Genomic DNA, 26793 nt, shown 5'->3' on the forward strand with positions numbered 1-26793 from the left:
TCCAGCGCAGGGCCCGGGGCGGGGGGAGTTGGTGCGGCTCCTGCCCCCCTCCCCGGCTGCCTCACCTGCCCGCTCCCAGCCCCCACTGGCAGCGGGGACCCCTGCCCCGGCCGGCTGCGTGTGTGCTGGGTGCCGCCGGGCCCCGGGAGCACACCGCGCTGCAGCACCGGCCCCGCTCGAGGCGCGGCGGGGGAGAGGCGCCTGTGCGAGGAGGGGGCCGCCCCCACCCACGGATTTCGGGGACCCCCTGGCAGCACCCACGTGGAAGGGGATGGGAGAGCCTTCGGGAACCCGAGGCAGATGGAGGGCCGGGAGGGGACAGGCCCGTGGGGAGGCAAGTGGATCCCGGGGTGATGCCACCTGGCTGGTGCCACCTGCAGCCCAAGGTGCCCCCCACGCCTGGGCTACACAGGAAGGGGGGCAGGAGATGGCACTCGGCCCCACCGCCTGCAGGCACAGCACTCAGTGCAGGCAGGGAGCAGCAGCTGAGACTCAGCAAGTTCATGACACAAGTGCCACCAGCACCTCCAGGGACCCAGAGGACTCCCTCTGCCTCACCAGAGCACTGCCAGCACCCCTTCAAATGCAAACCTCATTATTAGAAAGGGCAGCTGGACCCACCACAGCTACAGACGACAGATTTCAATATCCAGGACTCCCTTGGGCTGCAGAGCAATACATTTAAATGAACTACAGAAGATTAAGGTAGTGGAAGAAGGGGGGGATTTAAAAAAAAAAAAAAAAAAAAAAAAAAAAAAAAAAAAGAAGAAGTCACAGTTTAACTCTTACTAGAAAGCAGGGGCACAGCCCAGGGCAGGGCTCCACGGTCTTTGCAGAGCTGCTCCTCCATAGCAACACGTGCCAAGGGCTTTCAGCTGCCCCGTGCCAGCCAGCACGTGGGGTGGTCCCAGCTGCCGGACATCCCCAAACCGCCCCCCTGCCCACTCCACTGCCCCCACCCCGCCGCAGGAGAACATTGCTGTGCCCTGTATGGGAATCTGCATTGCCCAGGCAGCTCAGAGGCAAGACCTGTGCGTGGAAGAGGGGGCCACAGAGGCAGCTGGACAAGCCGGCGCACCAGGAGCGCACAGGGAGCACAGGCTGTTCCGCAACCCCGTTTCTGCTGTGGTTTGGCCCATCTGAACAGCTTGGTTCCTGCACGCAGAGGCAAGGCTGGGCTCTGCCACCTCCCAGCTCTGCACTGGCCTGAGAAGAAAGCCCACAGGCAAGGAGCGCTGGAAGGGGAGCAAAGAGCCGCCACCACCTCTCCCTGGAAGCACCAGCCTTTGGAAGAGTGTGGGACCTGCCCACACAGGTGTGCTCTCACCCTCCCACCCCTGCCTGGAGAGGGGAGAGCAAACCCCTCTCCCATCTCCCCAAGCTGAGCCCACCCGCTGCTGCAAGAACTCCATGCCCAAATATCCCTGGCCTCACATTGAGGGGGTGAGGCTCCTCCACCTGGTTTGGGGGGGGGGGGGGGGTTCAGGAGCTTTTTAGGACTTATTGAAGGCTGCCAGGACAGCCCAGATCATCTCTGCGCCCCTGGCTTTGGCCGCTTCCACCTCAGGGTCCATATCAAGGAGGCCCTTGGTCCTGTTCATTGCCACATCGTACTTGTCATCTGCCAGGCTGGCAAAAACGTTCTCTAGCACGTCTGAGGAGTGGGCCAGCACCAGGAGAGCCAGAGTCCTGCGGTCCATGCGGTGGGGATCGTTCACCCACCGCTCCAGCATGCTCTCCTGGAGCTTCTTCACCAAGCGCTGCTTCTCAGTGGCATTGCTGATGGGGTGGGTGGTCATGTCAAAGAGCAGGAAGTTCTGCTTCTCCGTGGTGAGGATGCCCTTCTCCACCAGCGCCTTGGCGATGCGCTCGCGCACGTTCCTCAGCTGGTACTGCAGCTTGAAGGGGTTCCAGGTCTCCCCTGCAGGAGAGGAGACCCTGTTCAATGCTGGGGCAGTGACAGCTTTGCCGCCCAACCCCAGCGCCCAGGCTGCTTCCAGCCCAGGATCATCTGTACTTGCATGGACACCAGTCCCCACCGCAGGAACCCTCTTCCTCCCCTTGGCCTGACTCTGATCCACTTCTCCCATCAGTCCAAACTGGCAAAGCTCCCAGCAGCCACGGGGCGCAGCAGCCTGGGGCAGATCCCTTTGGAAAGCCCCTTCTACCCAGGACCTTGGGCATCAGACTCTGTGAAGACTCATGAAAAAAGAGGCAGTGTGGAGCAAGGTCCAAGTCTTCCACTGAGCTCCCAACAAAAAAGACCTGGAAAACCATTCCCTGTCCTCACATTCAGTCTTCCCCTGTTCTGCTGTCAGTATTCTGCCCATCTCCAGTGAAGCGAGGGGATGGCCAAGCCATGGAGAGGGGACAGGTGGCAGGGATGGGCCCCAAGGGAGCTGGGTAGATGGCATCTCTAACTGGCCCTACCAGTGAGCAGCTCTATCCAGGTCTGCACTGTTTCTGCGGACTCTGTGGCCTTGATGTGTCGGAGGGTCTCATCCAGCAAAACGTCACCAGTTGGCGCATCTGACTTCAAGAGCACCTGGAAGGACAAAGTGGAAACATGGCATAAGGCTGGACGCAGACCTGAAAGAATGGCACCGGCCCTGGTGTACAGCGCTGCTTTGGCAAAGCTTGCTGCCAGCGGGCTTGGTTGGGGTGGACAGAGCCCCGAAGCCTGTCGGGCCCCCAGCCCAGCTCCTGTGGCACCTTCACCTTCCTCTCCAGCAGCCTCTTCTTCCTGATGGAGAGTGGCTCCAGGCAGATCCGGCCACGCAGAGCCAGCTCAATGAGGATGCCGCCCCGCAGGCCTGAAGAGATGCAGTCGTTCCAGAAGGAGGTGTACCCCTGGGAGAGAGAAGATGGATGGAAAGGGGAGAACAGAGATGGGAAGGGGAGCTCTGCTGAGCCCCCCACCCCTCCCGGCCTGCTCTGCCCCTGCCCAGATGACTCTCCCACCTCCTTTTAACAGCTCTGCCTCCCAGGCCAAAGGGAGAAAGGTGCTTTCCCCACGAGGGGAAAAGCGCCCGGCAGCCCCAACTAACCCCATCCCTGCACAAAACCTCCTTGTAAACATTGAGCAATTCAGGCCATGCCCGTCACGCTGCACCCACAACCACCCGACACACCCTAGCACTGGCCAGGTGGCTGCGCCCAACCCCGGATTGTTAGAAGTCCGAGGAAGAATAAGAAAAGCAGGGCCCTTTCCCCTGGCAAGCCCCTGGCCACAGAAGGACATTGCTGCTGCTGTGGGGCTGCAACCAGCAACATGAGCTCTGCTCTGCCCTGCCTCAGCGCCTGCTGCAGACATGCCTGGGGGAAATGGGAGGTGAAATCTGCTCTTCTCCTTGAAGAAAGCCCCCACCAGCTCCAGGTATGCCCCGAGAGTAATTAGCTGTACAAATAAATTGCTCGTCAGGCCCGTGAAGAAGTTTCCCCACTACCCACAGCACCATTCCACAGGGCGCAGGCTGCAGCAAGCCCCAGCTCCCACCACAGGGCACAAAAGCTTCCGCAGCCCCTCACCCACCCCACCGTCATCACCCCCCCTCACTCAAATCCGCCCACAGACTTCTGCAAGGGAAGAGAAGATTTCCAGCCAGGGATGAAGGACGGGAAAATACATCCCACCTCTTCCCCCAGAGTGGGCACCTTGGGGCTGGGGTGCAGCAGTTCAGGTCTCAGCAGTGGGGCAGCGCTGGGGCTGCTGCTGACCAGATCTGCTCGACGCAGCATGTTCCACACCTGGCCCCAAGCCCTGTTCTCTGAGCCCGCAACGGGACGTGGTCCTCATCCCAAGAAGTGCAAGCTCCAAAATCGTTAAGGCATTTGGTAAAGCAACACGAAGGTGCAGAGGTCTGGAAAATACGACCCACAAGGAATCAGCAACTGAATCAGGGTTCTCGGTCCAGGGAAGAGAAGACGGAGGGAAAATAGGATAAGGGGGGGTCAGACACATAAAAGGCAGCAGCAAAAAGGAAGGGAATGGCCAGTTCCCGCTTCCACTGTGCATGGGACAGAGTCCTGGGCTAAAATTGTAGCCAGAGAGATTGGAGCTGGCACCAGGAAGAAACAATTGTCCAGGCAAGAAAGCCCAGGAATGGTTCGCCCCTGGAGGGAGGGGGCAGGGAAAGGAAGTCTCTGTCCCTTGAGGTTTAAGAACATTCAACTGATGCTTCTCAGGAGAGAGCTGATCCTGGTTTGAAGCAACGGGACAGCCTAGGCAACCTCTCCGTTCCCTTCTTCCACTTGTCTTTTATCCCCTGATTAGAACAAAGCCCAGTTGTTCCAGTCCGATGACTGCTGCGTCGTGGCACAGACGCAGGGTGGCAGTCCTTGGATTTCAGGGCAAGCAGACAGCAGGCAGGGCTGCAGGGAGAGGCTCATCCAGGCAGGCAGCGGGGCTGGGAATGGGGCAGGCACTGGTGTTTGAGATGGGCCCAAGGGAAGGGTGAGCCAAGTGGGATGCAAAGTCACAACGTGCTTATTTGCAGGGGGATGCTGATACACCAGAAACGCTATGGCCCGCTCGTAACTCCCTTTTTGTTGCTCTTTTTCTCTGGAGGGAATGGGGGGGGAGGAGAGAAAGAGCAGGTCTAAAAGCTACCAGGAGACTGCAGACAAAGCAACCTAGCAAGCCCCTTTCCTAAGGAAAAGAGGCTGAGAACACGCAGCTCTCCGACATGGAAGGTTTTACAATCCGTATGGGTTAACTCTTGTGCCCAGCGTGTCTGTTTATACAGTGCATCTGCACACCAGGTTGCTCAGCTTGCATAGCACAGAGAACCATAAAAGAAATTAAAATCTTTATTTGCTTTCTTAATTTCCTTGTAAGGAAAGACAAAGCAATCTGTCATCCCTGCCCTGCTGATTTACGTCCATGGGAGACGCACTGTTTTTCGCACGTGCCCTTTAGGAACAAGTTCTCCAGAAAAGGGTGTGGAGGTGACTGAAAGTTCCAATTCGCTGGGCTAGAAGGCATGTTACCCCTAGAAAATTTCAAGGGGTCTGAAATCAAACAAGCCAAAACCTCCTGGGTTACTTTCAGCTTCTGGAATCAGACTGGTTACAAATGCCAGACTGGTGTGCAGCCAGCTTCTCCTAGATGGACAGACTCATACTTAAAATAATGAAATTACGCTGTGAGCTCATTGGATTTGGCTAAAATGGTCTTATTTTCTTCCAATCATTAAACCATGAGTGAACAACAGAGCTGGGAAAACCCAGCGTCTGGGAGCCCAGCTCACCGCCAGGCTGTTGCTGCCTCTGGTCTTCCTTCTGAGATGGAGGAATGCGGAAGGGCAGGATAGGGGGGGAGAAAAAAAAAAAAAGTGTGACAAGTTTTTTCCTTATCTATTGTGCTCTCCTGACTTCCTGGTGGCTGAAGGACCATTCCCAGGAATACATTAACCAAGCCAAGAATCCTAAACGTAGCCCAGGAAGAAAGCAGACCATGCCACGCTCCTAGGCTGCTCTCAAATATTTGCTCCAAAATTATTTGCGTGATGTTCTCTTTATAGCCCAGCTCTCCTGTTACTTCCTATTAGGCTCAGCAAGTCCTACATCTTATCTGGGTTTGTTAAACAGGACAGCTACAAGCCTCTGTCACTCACACAACCCGCAGCTCTTCCCTGCCGGATCTGCAAGCGTGGCTCACGTCAGAAGCCATGGCCCGAGCAGGTCTATGTAAGAGCAACACACCACCTCAGACTAACTCAGCAGTAGCAGGGCCCTAGGGAAAAAGAAGTTCAGGTACCTCACAAGGGCTTAATTTCAACCCAGAGAAACAGATGAAGAGAAGGTGGCCCATCTACCACAGCTTTGACAACCACAGTGTCTCCTTTCCTCAGGGTGGGAGACAGGGTCATAGGAAGAGTGCTCCTGGAGCTGAAAAACCTGCGTTTAAGGCTCTCCTCTGCCATTATCATCCCACGAAGCACTTTGGGCAACTGGCTAGCTTCCCCTGGTCTTGATTTCCCCATCTGCTTGACAGGAATAGCAGCATCAGATTCCCCCAAAGAGATCAAGATGATGCATGCACTAAAGAAGACAAGGCTGATAAGAGCCAAGCAGCTCAGAGAATTCAACACAAGATGTCTTCTCCTTTCCCCCACAGCTCGTTCTAGGCAGAGTTGAGAAATGAGTTCCTACCAGCTGATAAGCACAAAACAATTCAGTTTGACCAGGGTCCCTTTCCAGCAGAGAACAACCCCCTGAAAATAACTGGCTGTGAAGTTCATCCACTGCTGCCAAGGAAAGCCATTAAACCGGCACACGTGGGCAAGACAAAGTGCCCAGCAAAGAGATTCCCATCCAGTCCCACTCCCCGCAAGCCTGGAGCTGCATGATGCCATTCCTGCCCAGCTGAGGAAATTACCAGCCTGAAAACATGGAGACATGGCTCCTACCTCCTTTGCCATTGCTGTGTTCAGACCCATCCTGCACCTGCTTTCAACTCCTGGCCCAGCTGCCTTCTCTCGCCTTGCCCTCTTCTCTCAAAACCTGCCCCTGCCATTTTTCACATCCATTTTTAACAAAGTGGAAACAGCACTCAGCATGTCTCTGTGTTTCAGCTGATGGGAAAGTGCACTTGGGCCAGGGAAGAGGACATTTACCATCTGATGCACAAGGTGAGGCTCCTTTTACCCCATGCCTTTGGCCCTGGCAAAGAACAAGCCCAGCTTTGCTCTGCAAATGGCAGTAGCACAATAGCAAAGGCACCCCTCGCCTCCAGCCGCTTCTTACAGTTCCTGTGGCAGAGCTGGTGGGATGGCACTCATAAGCAATCTCCACAGCTTAGTTTAAGCTACAGGTGAAGGTGGTTTGAGCTAAGCAGGCTGACTTTGTTGAAGAGGATTCTCCTCTGAGTTCCTCTACTCATACAATCCCTTCACTGCTCACTGAGAACCTCACCTCCAGGTACACCAAGGCAGCGCTGCCACCGCTGCACACGCAGCCATTGGAGACGCCTGCCTTACCTCCTTGTCCTTCAGCCCCAGGAGCAGCACCTCCTCCATGAGTGTGAGGCGGATATCTTTGGAGTCATCGGGATCATCGTCATTCAGGTCTCTGTCCGCAGCCGCATCTTCCTCGCTGTCAGGCTTCTTGTCCAAGTTCCTTCCCGCCTCAGCACGCCGTCCTCGGTGCGTTAGTGTTGTCATCTCCACCTCCGGCTGGGCACACAGAGAACCAAGGTCTGCCCTGTTTTTCAACACAACAGACTACGACAGCGCTAAGCCCCAAGACCCAAAACCCTGGCCCCAGGGAGGCACAGACAAGGAAAGGGACGCACGTGCTTTCTACCCAGGAATTTTCGGCTCACCCTTCCCAGGATGGCTGCACAAGAGCCACTGATGGGGAGCGGCCGTCTGTCACCTAATGATATGCTCGAGGAGACGACTGCACGTTCAGGAAGAGGATGGAGATCTGAGCCACAGCCGAGCCCTTTCACCCAAGGGACCTCCCGGCTGCGTACTCACAACAGAGATGAGGTCCCACACCCAGACGAGATGTGGGACACCCAGCAGCGTCCCGCGGCGATGCATAGAGAGCACCTTCATTTGCACGTTCTCTTTCTCACCTCCCCCCTGTGCAACCCACCTGCCTGCAACCGACACTCGCCTCGTCACGGGGGTTAACGAGCTGCGCCTTCAGGTTTGCAACCCCAAGCCGCCCACCGGCACCCTAAACCCCACGCAGCAGCAACGAGATCCGACAACTTTTCCCCTGCGAAATGCGCAAAACCAGCAAACATGGGGGAGCGCGGCCGTGCCCCCCCACACCGAGTTTCAGGACTGAGAAACAAAACCCGGAATCGCGTCTCCCCCGGTTCCGCCGGTCTCACCCCTGCTCGCCGGGTCCTTCCCAAACCTCCCCCGCTCCTTCCCCTGCGATCAAACTTCGGGGCCGGGGAACGGAAAAGCTTCCTGGTGGGGCCGGGAGGGCGGGAGCGGCCCGGCGCCTTCCTGGGCTCCGGTAACCCCGCCCACTGCGCCGCGCCGGCAAATGGCAGCGCGGGCGGGCGGCAGCCTCCAACGAGCGCGGCCGGGCCGGCGGGGGCGGGATTCCCCCCCCCCCCCCCGGGAGGAAGGCGGCGTGTGCAGCCGGTGCTGGCCCCGCCCCGCCCCCGGCGGGTCCCGCTTTCCGGGCGGAGCCGGGCGAGGAGCCGGCTGCAGTGGCAGCAGGAGCGGGCGGCTCTCGGCTCCATTCTGAGCGCGTTCACGAACGACCTCGGCCCGAGGCAACGGCCGCGATCGCTGTGAACTCCCGGGACCCGGCGAGAAACGCGCGTCCCTCGGGCGGCGCCGGCCCCGCGCGGTCGCTTCCACTTCTTTGGCCACGTTCGCTCCCGCCTCGCCCTGGCCGCCCGCCCGCGCCGCCCGCCCGCGCCCCGGACACCCAGAGCTGGGGCGAGACCGAGCAGCCACGGCCCGCGGAGCTCCCGAGTGTCACCCGCCTTTCAGTGAGGCCCCGAAATGTACCCCAATCCCCGCGGTAAAGAAACACACATAGCAAGTAAATGTTAACATTTTTTTAATAGAGGAATGGTAAAAAGACATTCTTAAAAGTCAAAAAGGGTTTAGCTGTGTCCAGAGCAGCTCCTCACCATGCCAAAACAGCTTTACTCCAACGCATTTGCAGCACAGGAAAAATTAACAATTTTTTGTTAGAAAAAGAAACAGCACCACGTCCAACTTCTGCAATTAATCATTTTACATACATACAAGTTTCTTCTTCAAATAAGCTCACAGCATCACAATAGACACCTGCCACAGATCAATACTTTGTAATTACATACATATGTCTCATCACAGCTGTACAGAAATTCTGCATTTTTGGCATGACTGATGTAATTGAAGGTGTGAAGAACGCTTGTTTCTTATTCGAGTCTGGCACCTTCAGTCTGGAAGAAATGCAAAGGACCAAGCCCCCCAGCTGTCCCAGTAGCAAAGGCAAAAGACACGATATTGCTGTAACAGCACAGCCCTCCTGGCCCTGCCCTGTAAAGCTCTGGAAATTAACTAGAGTAAAGCTCTGGAAATTAATTGAGGGGTTGCGTGCCCTGTATGGCAGGTTCTGGACAAGGAGTTCCTCAGCTTTGAAATACAGCCCAAAGTTACCGGTTAAACCTTGTGTTGTGGGTAATGACCGTTACGCAACCACCATCGGGATTTAAACATGTTATCAGCAGGAGTCAACTCCCCCAAATCACCTTCATTACAGAAATTCTCTGTTACACCACTACTCAGGTATCATCTGTCTGATGGGGTATGACCTCCTACAAAAAATAAGTTCCGATTGCTTCAGCTGGGCTTCTTGACAGATTCTTTCCTTGAAATACACTCCATTTTGACTACAAATAGAACAGAAAAGATCCCTAAAAGGGATGTAAATATGAACATTCACATTAAACAACAAAATGGAAGTGGTGTGGAGAAGAACTTTGTAAACAAACAGCAGGGAGACGAGCATCTAAAACTGCTCCTTTGGCTCACTGATCTTCCTCCTTTTTGGCAGCACATCTTGACTAGATGAGAGTTCAAGGTGATGAACCTGCCAAGGGAAAATAAACATGGCATGACAGGCTGCCACACTGCCCAGACTGCACCCCGCTCCATGGCGTCAGCAAGTTTAACATGGGAAAAGCCCACCCTGAAGAAGATACTGCCTGAAACAGCGTGTGGAGCACCTGGCTCGACCTCGCTGTTACATGGTCCCAGCACTGAGGTGCTAAGCCTGGAGCACTTTTCTGGGAGAACTGACCCTCCCTCCAAATGACTGAAGGAGGGCTGGGCTGCATTTATGCTGTAACAGAAAGACCTCCCGGGGATCACAGCTTCAAGAGAATGTAATGAAGGCTGTTCCCTCCGCAGAGGCAACACCTGAAGTCCAATTCTGTGAGCGGCTGGAGCCGACACGGTGGCCCCAGCTGCAGACAGTCAGAGCTAGGTGGCACCTGGAGGGCTTTGCACAACAGCGGAGCACCCCATACCAACAGAGGGGGCTCAGCACCACACAGGCTTGTCTTACTGAGTTTAATCCAATTATTTCTGACTTGCACACATGTGAAAAGATGAGAATTTAGCCTTCAGCTCTGTTGTGCTTGTGATTATTTAAAGCAACTGCGCTTTGTTTAAATTCTAGTATTAAGTTCATTGACAAAACCTTTTTTTGAAAGAAAGATACAGTGATAGTGAGCATACAGCATGATGATGGGTTTTTTTCTTCACAGCAGTAAATACCAAAAAATACTGCATACAACCCTGGGGCTGGAAGTAAAAAAACCTCTATTCTGCAGTAAGCAGTACTTTACAAAAAGACTGAATCTACTTGTTCTATATTCTGAATTTAACATCTCCACTTCATGAATTTGTTGCAAACTGATAGCCCTTTTTTGCATGCAGCTTTCATACACAGATATTTTTAAGACACGGGCCAATTTCTCTTTTGGATTTCTTTAGAACATTCTGCTGAGGAATTAATTCTGCATGCTCTCAAGTTTGATTTCCATCAGCCTTTATAGAAATAAGGCAACTATTAGTTTAGGAGAAAACTACTGGCAACGATTGAGCTGCATATTATGAATCCTTACACAACTACTCTTCCCCAACCTCCACTAAAAATTAATGACGAGCTTTTCTGAACGGAGACAGGAAGGGTACGATTTTCCTTGCCCCTGACACATAATCTCCCCTCCTAACTGTAAATGAAGAGCACTTATTTCTAGAATGGTAGTATTCACCCCACAGCTTTTTCTGAGAAGAACCTACCAGTTACCCTGAACATTCAACAAGTAATAGAGATGTCAAGGTCTTGTGAAGGCCCCCCAGAGCCTCACAAAGCTCAAGCTACCCAGCTCAGGTGGTAAAGGCAGCAGCAGCAGACAGATGGTGGCCCCCAATGCCATCCCCAAAGGCCAAATTCCACCCTGACGACAACTTCTGCTCCACTTGTGCAAGGCTGGAAGAATTTGGCTCCCCACAGGTAGCACTGACTACAAGACTCATCTGCTGCAATGTGATTAAGCAAAGAAATAGCGGATTTTTCTTGGTATGAGTCATAGATCTGAGGTTAGAATTTTGGCCTCATGTTTTCCAAGTAAAATCACTAGCAAGCATATGGTACACTGGGCTGGGGATCTCTCCTGGCATGCAGTCCTATCAACAATGGATTAAACCACCAGGGAATTTGGCTAAATGCATTCTCAAGAAGATATAGATCAATCCTAATGAATCTCTCTCAGCCTGTGTTAACTGCATCAACACTCAGCTTTTAACTCTTTGGAACAGACTCTTTTTTGACACTAAGAATCCAAATGTGTTGAAGTTAATGGGAATTTTAGAAGTGATGAGAATTTCATTCTGTCAACAGGAAATGTATTAAAGCTTAGAGTTTTATTCACTGTTTGGAACAGAGAGAGGCTTAAAGAAGAACAGAAATAGAAAGAACAGAAGTAGAGAAAAACAGATACTAACAGTGCTGGTTTGAAATATCTTTCCACTTCTTGTCCTGCTCTCTGACACATTAAGTTCAGACGTCTTACTTGCCAAACGATCAACCTAAAATCAGAAAATACATGTTGCCTTGTGACAGCAGTAAAAAATATGTATCAGAGGCTATAGAAGGGTTCAGCGCTGGAGCATGCAAAGAGCTCTGGCTCTGCTCACCACAGTGCTTGAGCTGAAATTTAGATACAGGAGGATACCTATTGAAGTCAACAGCACTATTTACAGCTGAACATCTCGAAGGGCCCTGACAGATCAAAGCATCAGTTATCTTTATGCAGTAAGCCACTCACAGTTACCTAGGGCTATTCTGTTTTAAGAAATCTTAAGGACCCGTGTTTCAAGTAGTCCTCCACATTTAAATTACACCATTTTGCTATATGCATGGAATATAGCCTGAGTAATAAACCTGCGTTTTAAGTTTTAATCAACCTTTAATCAAGTTTTGGACTGTCAGAATTAGTAGAGAAATTTCTATTAGGCAGAGTGTTTAGTTACAGCAGTTTATGCACATGGAAATTATATTCGCATTTATCTTAGTATCAGTCAGACCATCCGTTTGGTTTGAAAACCGTATCACAGAGGAACAGCAATATTCTATTGCTTTAGAATATTCACTGGTTTTGTAAAACATTGGAAAGTAAAACGTAAATGCATTTTATTGCTGAAAGTACTGACTGTGGTAAATAAACCTTTAGCAGATTACCTATTAATCACTCAAAGTAGGAAAGAAGCTTCACAAAAGCTCTAGTAAAAGTTTAAGATGACAGAGTGCAGTTTTCATACCTGAGGATTAGAAACATACAGATTCTGGTTCCCTCCAGCCTTCGTAACTTCATCCTCTTCACAAGTTAAATTTGGTCCTATAAAAGAGTTGTTAAATAATAAAGCACACTGTTGACAAGACACTAGCAATCTCTTAACACTGATGTTCTGCCACAAGGAACACCTGCACATTTTAAATGCAGCAAACAGGTGCTTCAAAAGGGCTCCAACTCTCTATGTGCAAGCAAGTCCTGAACTCCACCAAGCATTACACACTCTTACATAATTAATTCAGCCATTTCCTATCATCACTTCCTATCACAGGCACTTAAGAGATGCTTATGCCAAGTAGTACAAATTTACACACAGGATCTTTGGAAGAGTGGGCTTGATCCCCAAACTCGTTTATACACTGTACTGCTAAAGGCTTGTCTACCTTGGGATTTGCTTACAAGTAAAAAGCCTCAGGAGCCCATTTTGCACTGCAGAATGGGCAGACAGCACTGCAGGGCCACTCTGGCACAGCTCCTGCATATTCTGAATCCACTGCCAGCAGATGGCTCCCATTTTGTAACCCAACCACACACAACTGAGCAACTTTGGCTGCAGTTCCCGTAGCTACAGTTCCCCTTGTTGCTGCCTGCAGCTGCATGAACAGGCCACAAAGAATGAGCAGTCAGTTCTGGAGATTTTTTTGTTGTTTCTAATCCATGTTGTTTTTTTCTAGGACACAGATACAAGCATGAACTGGTTATAGATGACTGTGCTTCAGCTGTGGAAATGACTGAAGAATTTCAGGGTGACAAATGCATTTTCCTGTGTCTTGTAGTTCCTGTAAATAAAGCATTATACCAACTCCGTAAGACTAGCAATTTGCTGCATTTTTGCATGGGTTTGGAATTTCTGTGGATTTCTGAAAGCACCAAATACCACTTTATGTGGTTATTCCAGTTCTGCAGCTGTGGGATAATTGCTGAGGTGACTTAGAAATTAGAACTTATATTCACACTTTTAGGTAAGGCACAACATTGAAGAAACTCCCCAGGTGGAATGCGGCTGACATGCAAGGAATCCATTGCATGGGAGTTCCCTAGGCCTGCAACCTTAGATGTTGGTAATGCCAGGGGAACCTGGTGTGCTGACTCTAAGAGGCGCTGCCCCGAGGGTGGAGTGGTGTGGAGATGCCGCGGCCAGGCTCTGTAATAATATGGGAACTTGAAGGTATCATGGAACTGATAAGCTGCATATTTACTACCCTGGGCCAACAGCCTGCCACGTTTTTGACAAAATGCTGTCCTTTTGGTGAACTTTGCTCGTTATAGCATCATTATAATACCAAAACACACCTCCATCCCAAAAGCTACCCACCTCCAAGGTGCGACCACCCCTCACTGAGCTTGCACTCTGAATTTTCCTAGCTTACACCTTTAAAAGCGAAGTGAGAAAACTTTACACCAATCCTAAACAAAGGTATGTATGACTAGAGTCACTCAAGCTCCACCTGAAAGGTGAAAAACAGTATAAAATAGCTTAAGAGAGAGAGAATGTTAGGGAAGACACCATCCTGTACCACTCTCTTCCCCCCCATCGGGACGCCTTTGGGTAAGAGTCGAACACTTGGTTATACCAAGTGCCTCCCCGGGAAACTTAGAAATCTCTCTAGAGTGGCTTTACTATCTTTTAACACGTTTATAGCCGGCAGTGTTACTCATATTCTTGGTCTTTGCATGTGCTTTGCAGACAGTGAATTTATCACCAGTAATCCAAAGAATCTGTGTGTCTGTTGCTCTAATAAACTGCACTCTTCGTTGATCTAGCTGTGGTAGTTCTCATTGAACACAACCAGACTCTTTATGTGTGGCCGTGATAGTTCATGCAACACAACTAGACTGGGGCTGTCAGCGCATTATTAGTGAATCCGTAATCGTGAAGTTCAGTACGCTGGACACGACCGGACTTACAATGTTGTAAATTAATGCTGTCGCCTCAGCTAAAGCCCTGAGAGGGCTCTGGTTCTGATAAGTGGCTATACACACAGTCCTTAGAAAATAAACCGTTGACCAAGTCTGAGACTAAGACTGGACCTAGCTGCACCTAGACTCCTCTCTGAGAAGGAGTTTAGAAAGCAAGGGGGTCCTGTCTGAACCTCCTGACTCAAGGGGAGGGTTCCCCCCCCCAGCCACTCCTCAGACTCCTATTTGTATGTGACAGTGTACCCTTAACACAACAGCAGCGTACTAGCATCGTCAAGATAAAAACACTGATCTACATATGCCGTTTCCTACACACGTCCATGATTATTTTTGAACAGCACGGAAGCCTTAGCTGTTTTTGCAAAGCTGCACATTTTATTTCTGAAAAAACATTAATGCCGCTGTTTAAATACACAGAGCAGCCTGTTCAGTGTTGGGCTTGAATGACAAGACACTCCAACCCATTGTCAAAAAAGAAAATCTAGGCTCAACTTGCTTTGTCCAGCTGCCTCCACAAGCACTTACCATGGCAGCCCCAACAAGCTCCTAGTCTTGTTCAGGTTGGGACAACCAAAAGCCTCAGCACTGACACAGTCACTGCTTTTACAGTTATGTGGAAAGCAACACGTCTGGAAGTTTTTATGGCAAATTGGTGTTTCTGAACTCTGCAGAACCAGAGTTATATTTCAAAGCAGATGCAACTTTAGGGAAATGCATTAAGAAGAGTGAACAGAGCAAGCAGCAGCACTAACAGGCATTTCTTCTAGGAGTGCCATATATTTATCATCTCCACAGAAGCCTCTACCTCTGCTACAGAACAAAGCATTTTACACAGGCTTCTCATCCAAATAAAGGGGTCCCATCCCATCCCACACCCCCCCCCCCAATTTTGGTCATAAAGTTTGGTTTACTTCACGGTCTTGAGTACTGTGTTCCTTTAGCTATCCTATTTTACATGAGCGTATCACAGCAGTTCTGAGCATACCCGTCTACATCATCTCTACTTAATCTTCTTCCAAAAAGGGCACTTACTTCCTCTTTTGCTCTTTCTTTGCTATGTTTCAAATGCTTTATGTACAGCAAATGGGTACTGGTGTTGCCTGGACGCTTCCTATATAGCCTCTCCAAGATGAGCAGATCAACAAGCAGCAATTCATTCTTCAGTTTGTTTGGTAGCAAAGTTCAATCTTTGAGCCCCTGGGCTATCTTGGGGAATCTGAAGATAAATCACTTCTACTTTTCCTCCTAGTTTCTCTGAAATCTTAAAGGGAAGCTTCTGCTTACAGAGATCCCCGAGGACAGAGTTTGCTGTCTCATGTTTTGAATTGGAGACAGTCTGGGTCCACATCTTGGAGCACCAATTTAAAAAAAAAAAACAAAACCTAGTAGAGTGCTTCCAGGGCATGTTTCTGGTAGCAGCTGCGGTCAGGCTGGTGTAGGCAGGACAGTTATTTTATTGGCACTTCTGCATTCAGAGCTTACAGGGGAGGACATTTATATGATTGTAAGCAAACAGCACAGAAACTATCTATTTATAAAGGGTAAGAAAAATTCAACAAGACAGGCGCTGCTGTTTCTCATCAGAAAGGATGAGCAGGTACTTCCTGATGTCCTGCACAGCAGGAAGGGCATAATCATTTATTTGGTAACAAAGGAGAAGGCAGCTTTGCCTTGCAGTGTTGAGAGTCCTCAGAGTGCTTCCAAAAATGTAAGATTTCATTTATATTCACTGCAGCATTCTCAGTTCAATTGCTAATTGAAGTTATATGAAACTTTTTAAAAATAAAACAGAAGTAAATGGTTTTGGTACCTTCTTGAGCAGTGCTGCTTCCACCTGAAATTTGCTTTTTGCTGCTACTCACATTGTTTCCATAGTTTTACACTGACAGATTTCATGGTGTTAGGATTTTACTTGAGGAAACTCAGTTTGCTGAGATTCATACTAACAAAAATGCCCCGCTAGAACTTGTACCTATTAAAACTGAAGTTAAAGTTCACTTGCAATTATCAAAATTCTCTATATACACAGTAACAGAAAAGGGCACACAGGTCCAGAGCAAGCTGTGAAACCAAGCAGCTAGAACAGGCATTAAAATAGCCAGCAGCACAGACAATCATACAATCATTCATAAAACAAAACATATTTTGAGATGAAGTTACTGATTGTATCAGGAATAGCAAGCCACAGTAATGAACAGCTTTCTTCGTATAGAAGAACATGCATCATACAGATAGGTATTTTTACATGCGTATCATTCAGTCTACCACAATGTAAAAACGTGTACACAAGCCCTGATGGTCTTGATTCCTCCACAACCACATAGACTGAAGCCTGTACTGATTGCAGAATCAGACCGTGGTCCTACTGTAGTCAGACCTTAAGGAAAAAAGGTGGCTAAAAGTGGTATTTCTGCTAAACTTTAGTGGCTGAAGCTGTGAGGATACAGTCCAAACAGCTGTGATTTAAACAAAAATAGACCTGGACCATTTTTTGCACAGAGAATTCTGCTTTCAAAGTCTGCAATATAAACTCAAGAGCACAATACCTCTGGAGACTTAATGTGGAAATTAAATATATTAGTAAAAACATAGTAACAACAACAACAGAAAAAAGCAACAAAATTTACTTCTAAATACATAACCCATTAAATTTAGCTTATCTGATAAAATGGAACAATCAGAATTTTATAACAGAAAGATGAAAACATGCGTGTGCTAACCAAGTACTTTACAGAATAAAGCCACGATAGAAAATAAAGGCACAGTGATGTATGTGAAGAAAATAGAATGTAAATTTGAATATTGTGGTCTACATCATAAAATTGACTTTTCATTTTAGTAACACCAGGAAAAAGAGGCACACACTGAAGAGACTTTAAAAATATACATAAATGTTACCTTGAGCTTCTGAAATATTTACATTATTCCTATCTTCCACTTTATTAGCCAAGACAGGATCTTCCTAGATTAAGAAAAAGGCCTATCACTTACTGCAAACAAATAAGGAAGAGGGTTTTACTTAGAGGCTTAGGGCCAGAGCTTATTAGATGGATTCTCAGTGGAACAAACTGTATTGAAATAGTTGAATCTGGCATGGAATGTATAGGCTAGCTCAGCATTACTTAATTATTAATGCAAGCACACATTTAGTTCAACTACCAAGAAAAACATGTGTACAAAATACTAAAATTTTGTTACAATAGATATTGAAAGAATACTATTGGTGCATCAATTACCACCTTCCCATTGCCTGTGAAACAGCAATTCAGAGGCACATGCAGACTTAGAGGGCCAAGCAGTTTATTTCCATCACATTACCCACAGGCCTCCCGAGCAATGCGAATTGAGGGGAAGGGGCCAGAAGCCTTGAAGCTCCGCCTCCTTCTCACCTATGGCCAGTATAGATCAGCACACATATTTGCACATTCTAACATGACCAAAGGTATTTGCTGCCTGCCTCAACTTACCCCAGAAATATATGCCTCCAATTGCTGAAGCCTGCACAAGTGCAGTCCCGAGAGACATCTCAGGCACTCCAGCATCAGCAGCAGGATGCACAAGTCTGTCACACACTTGTGCCTGCAGCAAGTTTCACTTCGTGCTTTTGTCTAGGTGGATTCCCCCAGGGAAAAATCCCAATACAGAATCAAGTTTGTTTTAACTGTAGCTCTGGTATCACTAGCTGTACAACATTTCTTGCCAGTCAATACTGCCTGGCTGCAGCAGCTCGCTTGGGACCAGTACGGGACAGCTCCAGGGAGGTTTCACCTGCGTCCTGTGATTGGAGCTGAACAAACGGCACCAGTACCCACAGCAAGAAGCTGCTTCTCACCCTGCTGCTCCTCTCCAGTCTCGCGGAGAGATGACTACCAACAGTGCTGCTGCTGACAGGCGTTATGCTGATGCACTTGTTCAACACTGCTTTCACAATGACAGATTGCTAACTGGAGCACTAAATTAAAGCAAAAATGCATTGAAGACATTTTGTCTTGCTTAAATATATCTGGAAACACAGAGTTTTTAATTAATGTTATAGTAAGACATGCAGTAAAACAATTAGTGGCCCTTTTCTAGACTATAAATCACAAAAAATTTCAACAAGCTACACAAAACATTGGCACTCTTACATTCATGTCCTGGTTCTCTTCTTCTGGATCATCTCTGTCCACTCTGAGCACCTGGAGAGGCACATTAGTCTCTCTGTGCGTTAGGATGCTTTTGTCAACATTTTCCATTCGTTGTTTTTCAGTTGTAACTTTAACTTTTAGCATATGAAAAGGCGTTGGCACTTCACCCACATTAAGATACATAGGCTCCCCCTCAAATATCATCCCCTCACATTCACCCTCCTTAAAACCAGGAGGTTGGTAATCAGATGGTGTAACTGCAGAAAAGAATTCATTAAATGTGTCAGCATGAAACACATTCTTGTAAAATTAATTTTAACTTGTGTGGCTAAAAGACTCTTTTGCCCTTTAAATACAAAGAGCTACTCAAAAACAATTGTGTATATGGGGAGGGGAATAACCAATATTCAACTCATACTAAATGAAGTTCTTTTTCCCCTACACAACAGGCAAACCCCAATTAAAGCTATTTGAAACAGTTTATATATGCAAAGAGATGAGCTTGAAGCTCTGGGTTTTTGTTACAAAGCAGTAATACATTCTACTTTGTAAGCTAGTGTTAGAAATGTAAAGCAAATGAAAGTTAGAAATGAAAGCAAAGCTAGTGTTAGACATGTAAATAGTCATCCAAACTAGAACTAGTCTGGCAAACATGTTACATCCTAACATACTCAGGAAAACTCCCTTTGTTTTTAAAACACACTGAAATCCTTGCTCCAATGAAGTCAGTGACAAGAGTGTGTTCCTACAGCAAGATCAAATCCGTTCCCCTTAGATTTTAGAAATTGTTGTGAGAAACAGACACATGCAAAATAACATCATTTAATGAGTCCCAGCAACCATATACATTAAAATATTTCTTTGAATTGTTTCCCAGTGTCTGAACACCATAAATCAAGGTAATACAAAAATACTACCTTCATCATAATAAAACAGCTTCATAGTCAGGCAAACATCATTTGGTAATGGACTCAGGTTTTGCATCAGAACATAAATCTTGCGAATGAGGAGGATACTTGCTTTCTTGGTGTCTGCACAGGTGATTGTGGAATGATTCCTGTTATTCTTACTAAAAAGTGACAAAGTATTCAGATTTTTTTTATATACAGAGTAAGCTGTTTCTAGTATTAAGATACACGACTGTTTAACAGACTCTATGAATGTCAGAAACAGACATCACATTTATTGCCTAAGGTCTGAGATTACAAGCACTGCAATTCCTAATACTAAGTGACCTGTGTGTTCTCTGCCCCTTGGAAGATCAAATCCTGAGCCAGGGACAACATGAAAGCATTATGGCTCAGCAGCTGTGACCAACTACTGTGTTTTACATTACACAATGCTTAAATACCCAAAATCTGAAAGAAAGAAAGAAAGTAGGTACTTCTGAAAGCCCCAATTCTGCAAAGTCTTACGTACTTACTTTCCCTTAAATAAAACAAGTAACACTATTGACTTTGACAAGGATGGTTACCGATTAGAAAATGTGTGCCCAAGTGAATCTTGGCATCCAGCTCTGACATTTCCATACTCCTGTTCTATCAGCAGCTGACCCAAAGCCTACCTTACTGCCTAAAAATGCTTTCCATCTGCTCCCCTGCTCCTCAGCACCACACAACATGGAGAGGCACCTGAGGACCTGAACAGCCAGCACAAGGCAAGCAACTGTGAGTTACTTGACTGGGTAACCCTGTCTTTTGGACGCACACCCTTAACTGCAATGGTTTCAAATGTTTCACCCCTCTGCAGATGGTTATCTCCTTCCCTGCAGAGTGACAGAGAAGCAGGCTCATGCCTTGTATTTTCAAATTAGTCTGGTGTGAATATATGATAATACACTAAGGCAACCTGGTGTGGCTGAGATAGTCACATCCCCTTCCACCAGTCTTTTTATACGACTGACAACCTCTTTCAGAGGTACCTAACTAAACTCAGCCCAAAGGACCCAGGTTTGCAGCACTGCAGCCTTTTTTTTTTCTAATTTAAAAAGCATTTTATGCAGGAGGAAACCTGGGAGAAGTATGAACTTGCTACATTTCAATTACTTGTCTTCAAATAAGCCATTTCCTTGCAGCTGTGACTGACCAGTAAACCCCTACAACGGAAGAAGGCTCAATGGAGACAGGCAAGGGTGGTGTGCCCATGAAGCTCAGGGAATAATGCAGCATGTCACTGACCACAGCTGCTGCAAAGAAAGCTGACTTTATCTCAACACCCAGGGGACCTGAGTGTGGCCTTCGTTTTAGATAAACAGCTGTGTCAGTTGAGTAGATCAACTCGTGGTGTAAATGTTTCTCCCTGACTTCATTAAAAGTGTGTGAATGTCTCCTTGAGTTAGCCAGCCCACTATGGGGGAAGTGAGTACATGGCTCAGGCCAAAGAGTACAAAAACTAAACAACTAACAAAAGAATTCTGAAGAGAGCAATGGGCTGGAGCTGGCTTCAACCCATGTATTCCTTCCCCATGACTGGGGATGCCCAGCATTGTGACAGGGAGCATATTAGAGACCAGTAATGGGAATCATATTGATATTGTGATTGAACAGTGTATTGCAATAGCTACGCTTTGCTAAGCATAGTTTACATTTGTATTGCATTTTCAGTGTATTTTGTATCATCCCTGCTAAATGAGAAATCCCATGCAACATCAAGTATCTTCAGATAAGTAAATCTGATATTAAACATTTCACCCTCCACGCATGGAATATCTTCCAAGAACCTCACCAAAGAGTATTGGACTCTGACACTAAGAATCATCTTTTGAGTGGCTATTTAAAAATATGACCATAATCTGACAAAATGATTCATCGTATTTTAAGAAGTCTAAGCTAATAGTACACACTGATAAAATTAGTCTTAAGATCCATAATTAAAAAGGAAACACCAAACAGATAAAATCCAAAGTTTTTACATTCAGGTGTATGCAATGGACTGTAAAACCACAGAGCAGAATAAAGTCACAGTGACAGTACCTGCTGAAATCCAGGAGTGGCCCATTGTGGGTGTACTTGAATTTGAAGTGGTAACATTCTGTAATTGTCTGCAAACAAATCCAGTAATTATTAAACTATCAGCTGTCAAGCAAACTACTACTGCTGCTTCTGTCTAGTAATCTATTAACTTTGCATTTAAAGAAAATGATAGCTCAACTCCTGTCTGATGCACTTATATGCACTGAATACAGCTTTCAAAAGCTGTAACAATTAATGGTATTCATGTATATAATTGTCATCAAATAAAAATTAAGATCTACATTATTTTCCAGGAATCACCATGATATTTTGAAAAATCAGCTTAAGTTTTTAGAATTAAATATTCAAATCTTAATCACTATGATAATGTTTCACACACATAACAGACACAGTGACACCCAGTGGTCACTTAAAACACACTGTGTTTTCCCCAAAGAAGTTCCATAAATTTGTTTTGCAGAGTTAGGATTATGCATCTTTACAGGCATTTAACTCTGCAACAACACTTTGGGTTTCTTGTACTGGCCTGAAAACAACCTGACACTAGATATTCAAAGGCAATTCACTATGTGGCAATTCTGATTAGTTCTAGTGATTTTTAAGTTTGGTATTTTGTCTTTTTTTTTTAATGTGCATTAATGTGAGTGTTAAGTACTATAGCTTGTATACACATTTCACTATATCCATACTATCATTAATCATCCAGTAAAATATTCTAGCAGATTTACCTGAGGATCTTCTGGATGGGTATAGACCTGTATTTTTAAAGTAAAGAGAGGAAACACTCAAGTAAGAACTGTACATATCTCTAAGCATCTACCTTAAAAAATCTGTACCTTACTTTTCAAAGATACTTACTGCTAGGACAATCATTCTTAGCTGTCAGAAATATAATGAAAGAAAAAGAACATTAAATTTATTCCATAGCCCATTTCTGCTTACCAAGCTGTTTTGTTTCTCTAGCTCAGGAAACCAATATAGAAAACTATGGGCCTGTTTGAAGAGAAACCTCTTCATATGCTTACCTCCTTATCTGTTTAAGAAAGGACTTAACTGGCAGAAGAAAATTCCTAAGTATCCCTGCCTTTAAGTGTTTGTTTACAAAGAATATTACCCTGAAATGTCTGTGCATCCCACATTGTAGTTAACTGGTTTAACATATTATAGCACAAGCTATTCCCTAACCAGAAAGTCCTACAACTACACTGGCAGCTAATGGACTTTATAAATTAATGTTTAAATAAATTTAAAATAGCTAAAATGATACTTCAAGACTTACGTATTTCTTCTGCAAGGCATCATAGCATCCTAACATCCTGCAAAAATCAAATAATATTGTCTATCTACTACTAATTTCCATCTGCTTTGCTTCTGACTAAATAAAATAGTCCCAAAAATTGAAATTCTTGTGTTTAGCTTTCTTAATATTAGACCAATAAAGAACACTTATTCCATTACACTGTCTTTTTATTAGTAGTGATACAAGCAATTACTATCTTTGTAACACCCCAAATCATCCTAACCTCTTTGCAGAGTAAGTAAAAATATAATCTGTAAGTAAGTAATTTATAAGTAAAAACATAATGCAATTGTACAGCTACCATTTTCAAACACCGCTTAACACATATTTATTAATTAGTTTATAAATAAGTACTTTAGCTGAACACTGACACCTCTGAAGCACAAAGGAGTTATGTTATTGCCTTTATTTAGATGTTGCAATTTGCTTTTCCTGTAACATGCAAACAACAGTCAAATAGTGAACCAAAACTTACCCCAATTTTTTTCTAACATTTCTTTTGAATACAGTCAACAAGCAAAAATTGGTTTTGGTGTGTACATGATGCTGACTTAAGAAAGGCTACTCACCTGTCAACTCCAAACAGGTAGCACACACCCTTCACACAAAAACCAGAGAGCTTTTCCTTGTCAGCATCCACAGGCTGCCACGCCACTGCCCTCACTAATATTTGATGCATGAGGGTAAGGTGAAATGCACTCGGCACCACTTGAGTTTCCTCTACCACAGAGGATCGATTAAGAAATTCCAGGTTACAGTAAGCAAGTCTTTTTTCTCCCCCTCTCTCACTGACAGCACATGCACAAAGAGCAGATGACTAATTACACCTTTAACATCAGAACTCAGACCTATGTCTCTGAGCACCTCAACACTGACAGCAGCTGCAAACCCCCTCTGCTGAATACAGCATCATTTCTGATGCCTTACCTTGTACTACAACTGGTAAAACAGTGAAAAGAACAAAGATGGCCTTTATAGAGGTAACAAAACCAAGGAGAGAAGCCATGAACAAATCTTGCGGTTATTGTGAACAGAAGGAAAATCAAAATAAATGCCTCTAGTCCCAAGTGACATACTTACACTCAACTGTGTGAATGTACAAGACTATCATTTGCAGATACAGTTGTGCCTTTGAACATAAAGGCCAACAGTATCACTTCCTGATACAAGTCTGGAGCAAGACCTTTAAATACGAGATGGAAAACTGTAACACTGCATCTCCTATTTAACTAGAGAGGAACTACTGGTTAGATTTTTGCATTTATGTGCACCTTGAGCACTCATATACACCCATGGAAACGAAATGTATACTAAAACACATTAAAAATATACTAAAATGTTACTAAATAAAACTAAAGTATAATCACTCTGCAAACAAAGATTTGTGCTGTTAAGCACTGAGTCATAAGCCTTTCTAGAAACACAACTGTACAAGTCAATTGCATCTTTACCAAAACACACACAATTTGATTTTCCATTTCAAAAAAACCAAAAAACTGTCAACATAGTAAATACCATGCACTAAAAGCATTGCCTGGGGAGCTGTTCACTCACAGCAAGGGAAATTTTTTCTTTATATTTGCAAAAAACCAGAAAGGTATCTTTCAGAATTGACATGCTATGGAAGTGTTATATATGCACTGTAATTAACATACCATTTCACAAGCTGAGTAGAGCCAGGACAGTTTTTGTCTTCCCTCAGAATTTTGACACAGACATCTCAAAAAAGAATATATACATGCATATTAGGACAAAATGCAACTACATTGCTAAGAAAGTCAAGTTCATTCCCTAAAAGTATATATCAAAAGCAGACTAAAATTAACGTTACTGACAGATGTCAGCACAGCTTTAATTGTTGACTTAACATCACCTCATCTTTAACAACATTCAATGAAGATTGCATTAGTGAAGTTTCCATTACAGTCATTGAAAATGGCTATTAGCTTTAATCAAGAAGACCAAGTGGCTTTCAAAAACACTCATTAACTTCACAGCAATCCTATGACAATAGATATTGCAAAGAATCATGAAAACAGCCTGTTACCATCCATGTATCTTGTTCCATAGGCACTTTCCGGAAAGATTCCTCTCAGATATGTAATGCAGGATACTGCTACTGCTAGGAGCCTCTTCACTAGCATCAGGGATTGCTGTTCAGTAGATATTTTGTTAGGAAATACAACTGCACTCTGAAAGTTAAGGAAAGAAAATAAATAATCTCTGTCCACAACAACAAACCTGTACAGTCTACAATTTGGTCCAATGCCTGCTTAACATTTTAACTTAATTGAAAAGTATGACTTTCGGTATTTATAAAGTTAAGCATATTCTTAACACTTGGTATTACTATGTTTTTAGGACATAGCTGATTTCTGCCAAGTATACGACCACAAAGTTCAGACTCAAACTATTTAGCTACTAAGCATCTCTACTGACAGTTAAAAGATTGAATTAGCCTGTAATTGTCAAGTGAAGAAATATTAAAGAGCACCTGGGTGCACTACTTCAGCTAAAATTCACCAATTTTTCTGATTCAAATAATATACTGTGCTGAAATACACAAGAAAATCGCACCACGCAATTCCTTTGCTTCTGAGCAGTTGCCATTCTGCAGATCCTCTTCTGTCTGTTAATAAAACATCTGCATTAACACATGTATGACCACCATTCACAAGTGCACACAAGCCCAGACCACAGCTATTCAGCTTTAACTAGTCAGTACCTGAACCTACAAACATTTCCTATGCAATTCATCTGTATCGGTTCAAACAAACCCCGTAATTTTAAGGAAACAGGACAGTTCATCTAATAATCACCAATATCAGATTCTTGACTTTCACACCAGCACAGACATCCTCCAAGGCTGCAGCATGCAGTAATTAAAATATTGTGTGCCTATTTATATGAAACATGAGCCTTTTGAAGTGATGCTCTGAGGTGCTAACGTGTACCTAGCCTAACAGATTTTCAAAGGACCCCGAGAAGAGGCTCCCCAACCTCCCACCAAAGCTGAGCCATCACCTTTAGCAAACACCTCCAGGCTTGGGTAGTTTTCATCTGTAATTTAAACAAGTATTGTAGAAACATAGTACTTGTATTGTAGAAATACAACACTTGCATATTGTTTATTGTAGAAATACAACACCCTCCAGCCACTCTTTTTGTTCACCCATGTTTTGATTAAGCCTTTAACCCTCAGCGCTGTGAGCCTGACTCCACAAGACAAGCCTTCCCGCATCATCTCTAAAAATGAGATGCATCTACACCTAAGGACACAGAAAATGCCTTTCCCAAGTAGGAGGTAGGCCCTGGACCATGCAGGGAACTGAGCTCCCGCTTAGCTGAGCCTCCTCCACAAACCCATCTGATCTCAGTTCGTGGCTAAGCTCAGCGCTTCTGTGAGAAATGCAGACACTGAGGCACCCCTTCCCAAGATTAGCACCCCTAGAAAAGACAACCTGCTTCGTCAGGGTATAAAGGCCACCCACAACCCGAGGCGGAAGGCAAGAATAGCACGGGCAGCGTGTGTCAAAACCCCGCAGGACGTGAGGAACCGGACACTACCCGAACGCGCGGGGGTAGCGGGGCTGCCCCCTGTCCCCGACCGGCAGGCACCACCTGACCACCCGCCGCTTCCTGTGCCCGCCCCCCCGCCCCTGCTTTTATAAGGCAAGGGGCCGTGTGCAACAGCGGGGGCAGGGCTCGCCCTCCCAGCACGAGCCCCTGCGGGCCGTGCGCAGCGCCGCCGCGCAAACCGCGGCCCGTCCCCCCACCCATCGCTCACCCCAGCCGAAGCTGGCTTTTCATTTAACCGCCACACAGGCTTCAGGTAACGCGAGGGCACCCTCTTAGCTCTTCAGCCCAACTAAATACAAAAGTGTTTCACCCCAGCTGTTGTCCACTAAAACATTTTTTAAGCCAGCGTGTAGGCCTAATGTCAATGTAATCTATGCTTAAATGTAAAGAAAAGGTTTTGGTGAGATTGCAGCCTCAAACAACAGTTTATCCACAAAGACGTTTTTCCTTCAGAATTGTTTTTACCTCCCCATTCAGTGCAAGCACTGTGCTTGATCCAAGGTTGTGTTGTGTGGGTGCGGCGGCAGCTGAAGGTGCCAGTGACAGCATCTATATCTCAGTGTCATCATC

The 26793-nt window shown here is 46.1% G+C and overlaps 2 protein-coding genes across 2 annotated transcripts; both read right to left on the reverse strand.

The window, feature by feature from the left end:
- Nucleotides 1-1474: 1474 nt before the first annotated feature.
- Nucleotides 1475-8039, reverse strand: LOC142404024 (Golgi phosphoprotein 3-like). The gene is made up of 5 exons (XM_075490427.1): nucleotides 7847-8039; nucleotides 6981-7175; nucleotides 2719-2850; nucleotides 2431-2545; nucleotides 1475-1921 (listed from the first exon to the last, which is right to left on the reverse strand). Exons 2-5 carry the CDS (start codon nucleotides 7161-7163, stop codon nucleotides 1494-1496), a joined length of 858 nt encoding a protein of 285 aa, XP_075346542.1. The 5' UTR covers nucleotides 7164-7175; nucleotides 7847-8039; the 3' UTR covers nucleotides 1475-1493.
- Nucleotides 8040-10859: 2820 nt separating this feature from the next.
- On the reverse strand, nucleotides 10860-26234 carry LOC142404022 (HORMA domain-containing protein 1-like). Its single transcript, XM_075490425.1, has 14 exons — nucleotides 26106-26234; nucleotides 25222-25273; nucleotides 24692-24836; nucleotides 24300-24363; nucleotides 22624-22660; nucleotides 22203-22223; nucleotides 22073-22099; nucleotides 21345-21412; nucleotides 19290-19441; nucleotides 18373-18629; nucleotides 17144-17207; nucleotides 12294-12370; nucleotides 11478-11561; nucleotides 10860-11012 (listed from the first exon to the last, which is right to left on the reverse strand). The coding sequence occupies exons 2-14, from the start codon at nucleotides 25252-25254 to the stop codon at nucleotides 10860-10862; spliced, it is 1182 nt and encodes a 393-aa protein (XP_075346540.1). The 5' UTR covers nucleotides 25255-25273; nucleotides 26106-26234.
- Between the last annotated feature and the right edge of the window lie 559 nt (nucleotides 26235-26793).

This window comes from Mycteria americana, unplaced genomic scaffold (assembly GCF_035582795.1).
Source record: "Mycteria americana isolate JAX WOST 10 ecotype Jacksonville Zoo and Gardens unplaced genomic scaffold, USCA_MyAme_1.0 Scaffold_54, whole genome shotgun sequence".
NCBI classification, from domain to species: domain Eukaryota; kingdom Metazoa; phylum Chordata; class Aves; order Ciconiiformes; family Ciconiidae; genus Mycteria; species Mycteria americana.